The following is a 4,047-nucleotide window of genomic DNA, read 5'->3' on the forward strand; positions in this document are numbered from 1 at the left end:
TTCAACATTTAAAAACTTAGTTAAATTGTATTTTTGGATAGAAAAATTGACTAAATTGTTAAGGTTTTAACTACACTAACATGATAGTCTATCCATACTTAATTGTATTTTTTAAGTTTTTTACCAAGTACATATGGTCTGCAACTTAGGTTGTCATGATAGTGCCCTTAAAATTTAATAATTTAATCAACTTTTTATTAAAAACTACAATTAAATTATATTTTAAAAATTGAGGGTCGGGGATAAACCATTATGCCTATCTTTATTCGCAATAAAATATATTTATATTTAAGTGTGAAATGGAAATGATAAAAATTACAAAATTAAATAAAGAATAAATTAAAGAAAAAGTAAATATTTTATTTTAAATAAAAAAAACCCACAGCCAACTCCAATAATGAAGGGCTCCACTTTTTACCTTTATTCGATAACAAATGGGGTTTGGACTTCTAGCCCAAGTTCTAATGTATGCCTGCAAATTCCCAAACCATGATCATTCTAAAATGTGTAATGTGGCAGCCATTCAATTTTTTTTCTTTAATTAGAAAAGGAATCAACTTTTGGTTTCATCTCTTTGATGATAACTTTAATCATGATCATCAACAAATCAATGAGATGAACACAAGTTTCATTAGAGACATCCCACCAAAAAAGGGTAGCATTGGAAAAGAACTTTTATTATTAATATTCCATTCATTTCATACAACTTTTTACCAACACAAATGAATAAAGAGATCACAAAGGGATTTGACAGATACCAAGAAACTAAATGTAAAAACATCATAAAGTGATAAAAGGTAAGCATTTCATGGTAATGTCTACCAGAATTGCTTGAGACTGCTTTGAAGAGCTGGAGTTGAGTAAACAGCTCGCCATCCTTGTTCCGTAGGGTGAACTGTATCCCAAAAGAATTTGGATTTGGGATTGGAGCAAAGTGTGTATTGCTTCACACCATTTTCATCTACACTTCCACATGAAAATGCGGCACTCACTCCAACACAACAGGGCTCAAATGGATTCACAAATGTTGGACTCACTGCAAAAAACCCAAGATATTTCATGTTTAATGGAGTTGTGCAAGTAAAACAAGAAAGAATAGGATTGTGGGAGTCACCTTGATGAGCTTGTTTTTGATTGAAAACGTTCCAAAAGGCATTGTACATGTCAAGAACGAAGAAAGAGGAGCTGTTGGTTTCTTTGTTGAGATCGTTCACTGCTTGAGCCAAGAGCTGGTTATGGAGACCAACCAGAGCGTTTTCACTTTCGTTGCATTGTTCAAAGGAGAATTGGGCAGTGCTTTGAGGGAGGCACCCCAATGGTTGCAGTGCACTCGCCGCTATTTTCCTCACTCCCAAGTTATGGATGCGTTTCAGGTTCACCTTCAGTTGGTTCACAACCCTTCCAATGAAGGCTGGAAATCCCTGAATTTTCACACCAAATTTCTCTTTTCAACCCTCATTTTTCCTTCTTTTTCATAATAACTATACTAAACAACAAATCTGTCAAACGAGTGGGTTTGGTAGACTTGCCATAAACAAATTAAAACGACAATCTTTTTTTTTCTTTGCATGCATAAGATCACAAGGACAAGACAAAGAAATCAGTATAAGTTACATATCTAAGGTAAAAATACCATAGAGGCCCCTGTATTAGGAATCAGATTACATTTTACCTCCTCTAATCAAAAAATGAGCAAAATAATCCCTAAAAATTAAACCAAAAAGTAAACAAATCCTTTTGTTAAAAAATTCATCCATTTCTGCAGTTAAAAATCGATCCATGTACGTCAACAAAAAGTACATGTCACATGTAACTATCTGGTTATTCTGCCAATCATGTCAATCTTTTAATAATACAAATTGATGAAAATTTAATAAAAATAAGCAATTTACTTTTTAATGTAATGTAGAGAGACTAATTGGTCCATTTTTTTAATAAATGAAGCAAAATGCAATCCGATTCCAGAGCCCCACAATACTTTTACCGAGATGCAACTGACCACACATAATATTGAGACACCACAAAAAAACCAAATATAACCAAGTCATAATGTTGGCTAAGTGCTAATACGAAGTCAAATTTTTGTACCTAAGATCACGACAGCACCTTTCACAATAACTCTTTGTCCCTTTCTTATAATTTAATGAATTTGTTCTTCAATTGGGCCTTCTGTCCTTTTTTGCAAATGAGCTATATTATTTAAATCATTATCTGGTAGAGGAAGTGTCATTACAAGTGGGGTTCAACAAGTTCAAGCATACCATCATTGAAAGTAGGATTGGTGACACATGGCACACAGTGAGCATATATATATGAATATATGTGAGGTGTTATTATTACCGCAGTGGAGCCGTTGGTGGCAATGTAATTAGAGTAGTCATTGCCTGCAAGACTGACAAGCGCAACAGAAGTTTTCAAGGCCCTCTTGGAGTAGACAGAGTCATTGAGAAGCTGTTGCAAGAAATCGATCTGGGTTGTCATGTTTGGCTCAGGAGCTGGCGTGTCGAAAACACCGGTTCCTCCATAAGCAAAGTTCAACCCATACTTGAGACGACCACCCAGTTCTTTCCTGTATCTGTAGGGCACTGGTGTCTTAATCCCCAAGTACCCAGCTGCTTGTCACAAAACAACCCAATTAATTGTTTACTAATAAAATCAATATTTATGGTACTGTGATGATTCAGAAAGTTATTGTCAGTAAACTGCATAATCCTATGGCTGGAAAGCACCATAATAGTAAAGTTGATGGGATTAAAAAACTAATGTTACTTTTAGAGTTGATGAACTAGAAAAGAAATTGTTAATTATTATATACTTTATTCCAAGACAGCTCCTTGTTGTCATGAGCTGTCTGTAACTTTGAGTTTAATGCTTTAATACATTGTGGGTGCTAAACTAAGGTTAGAAGGTATAAAACGTAAATCATAGTTACATTCCATTGATTCAACTTAATTAAGGGGGGGGGGGTAAGAAAGTGAAGAAAAGGGTTGTTGGAAGAAGCAATTATTTATAACTTGGAATCGCGTGAAAAAGTTGGAAAATGATCTCACACAAAGGATAGAAATAGGGAGAAAAAAAGAAGAAGAAAAAGAGTGAGGTCGGGCACTCAGACTGCTGATCAGTATAAAAACAAAGCAAAATTATTATGGCAGAAGATAAAAGGAGGAACCCACACCGCACAACTCAGTTCAATATAATATTATTAAATTGTAGTACAATAAACAAGAAGTAAAGCAAAGCCCATTAGTTGTACAAAAGAGAAAGAGCCAAAGCTAAAGCTAAAGCTAAAGCTAAAGATTAAAAGACTTGAAAAGATGAACACTATCATTATTGATCCTAAAAAGGATAGAAAGAGAGAGAGAGAGGTACCGATGAAATCAGTCAAAACACGACCATCAGAGAAACGGCCAGCAGGTTTCCCAGGGAATGTAATTCCATAAGGAAGTTTCCAGGAACTTGCCAAAGCTTTCCTGTTGTTCCCTGTATCAGCGTAGGAATCCCCGAACACAAACAACATGTTGGGTCTGAAACCAAAGGTCCACACCCTTGACCCTTCAACAACATGTTGCTCCTCACCTACATAATTCATTCACAGAAATCAAAAAGATTAAGAAAAAACAAAACTCTTCCAGTTCCAGGCCATATGTATAATGAAGCAAAGGGTTGTTTGGTGTTACCTAAGAAGAGGGAGAAGAGGAAGAAACAAAGCAAGGAGAAGAGAGGGGTGGGAGTGTCCATGACAACGAAATTAAGCAGGGAAGCAACTGTTTTTAGACAAACAAAAGAGAGGGAAGAAGAGGAACGGGTTTATTGTTTGTAGGGTAACCGAGAATCTCAACACTTTATATAGTGGGAGGAGGGTAACGCTTTTCCATTTAAGCGGTTGGTCAAATTTCAATAAAGTCGTCGTCAATTATATTTTCATATTAATTTGAAAAATAACATTTTCAAAAAACCAAAAAAGAAAATTTCAAATCATCTTACTCAATGTTTCTTTATTTCATCCAACCAAAAAAAAAAAACAGATTGTCCTTCAAATACGAGAAG

General features: G+C 35.0%; 1 protein-coding gene across 1 annotated transcript; it reads right to left on the bottom strand.

Moving 5' to 3' along the window:
• Positions 1–661: 661 nt before the first annotated feature.
• LOC105766695 (GDSL esterase/lipase At5g03610) lies at positions 662–3,839 on the bottom strand. The gene is made up of 5 exons (XM_012586261.2): positions 3,678–3,839; positions 3,370–3,576; positions 2,341–2,612; positions 1,115–1,421; positions 662–1,036 (listed from the first exon to the last, which is right to left on the bottom strand). Exons 1-5 carry the CDS (start codon positions 3,736–3,738, stop codon positions 819–821), a joined length of 1,065 nt encoding a protein of 354 aa, XP_012441715.1. The 5' UTR covers positions 3,739–3,839; the 3' UTR covers positions 662–818.
• Between the last annotated feature and the right edge of the window lie 208 nt (positions 3,840–4,047).

This window comes from Gossypium raimondii, chromosome 4 (assembly GCF_025698545.1).
Source record: "Gossypium raimondii isolate GPD5lz chromosome 4, ASM2569854v1, whole genome shotgun sequence".
In the NCBI taxonomy this organism is placed as follows: Eukaryota; Viridiplantae; Streptophyta; class Magnoliopsida; order Malvales; family Malvaceae; genus Gossypium; species Gossypium raimondii.

Excerpts from the sequence above, each read along its gene's own strand:
- LOC105766695 (XM_012586261.2), bottom strand. The coding sequence starts at position 3,738 with ATGGACACTCCCACCCCTCTCTTCTCCTTGCTTTGTTTCTTCCTCTTC. Across the intron at positions 1,422-2,340 it reads CCACCAACGGCTCCACTGCG|GGATTTCCAGCCTTCATTGG; the intron begins GTAATAATAACA and ends GTGAAAATTCAG. Across the intron at positions 1,037-1,114 it reads TCAAAAACAAGCTCATCAAG|TGAGTCCAACATTTGTGAAT; the intron begins GTGACTCCCACA and ends GGTTTTTTGCAG.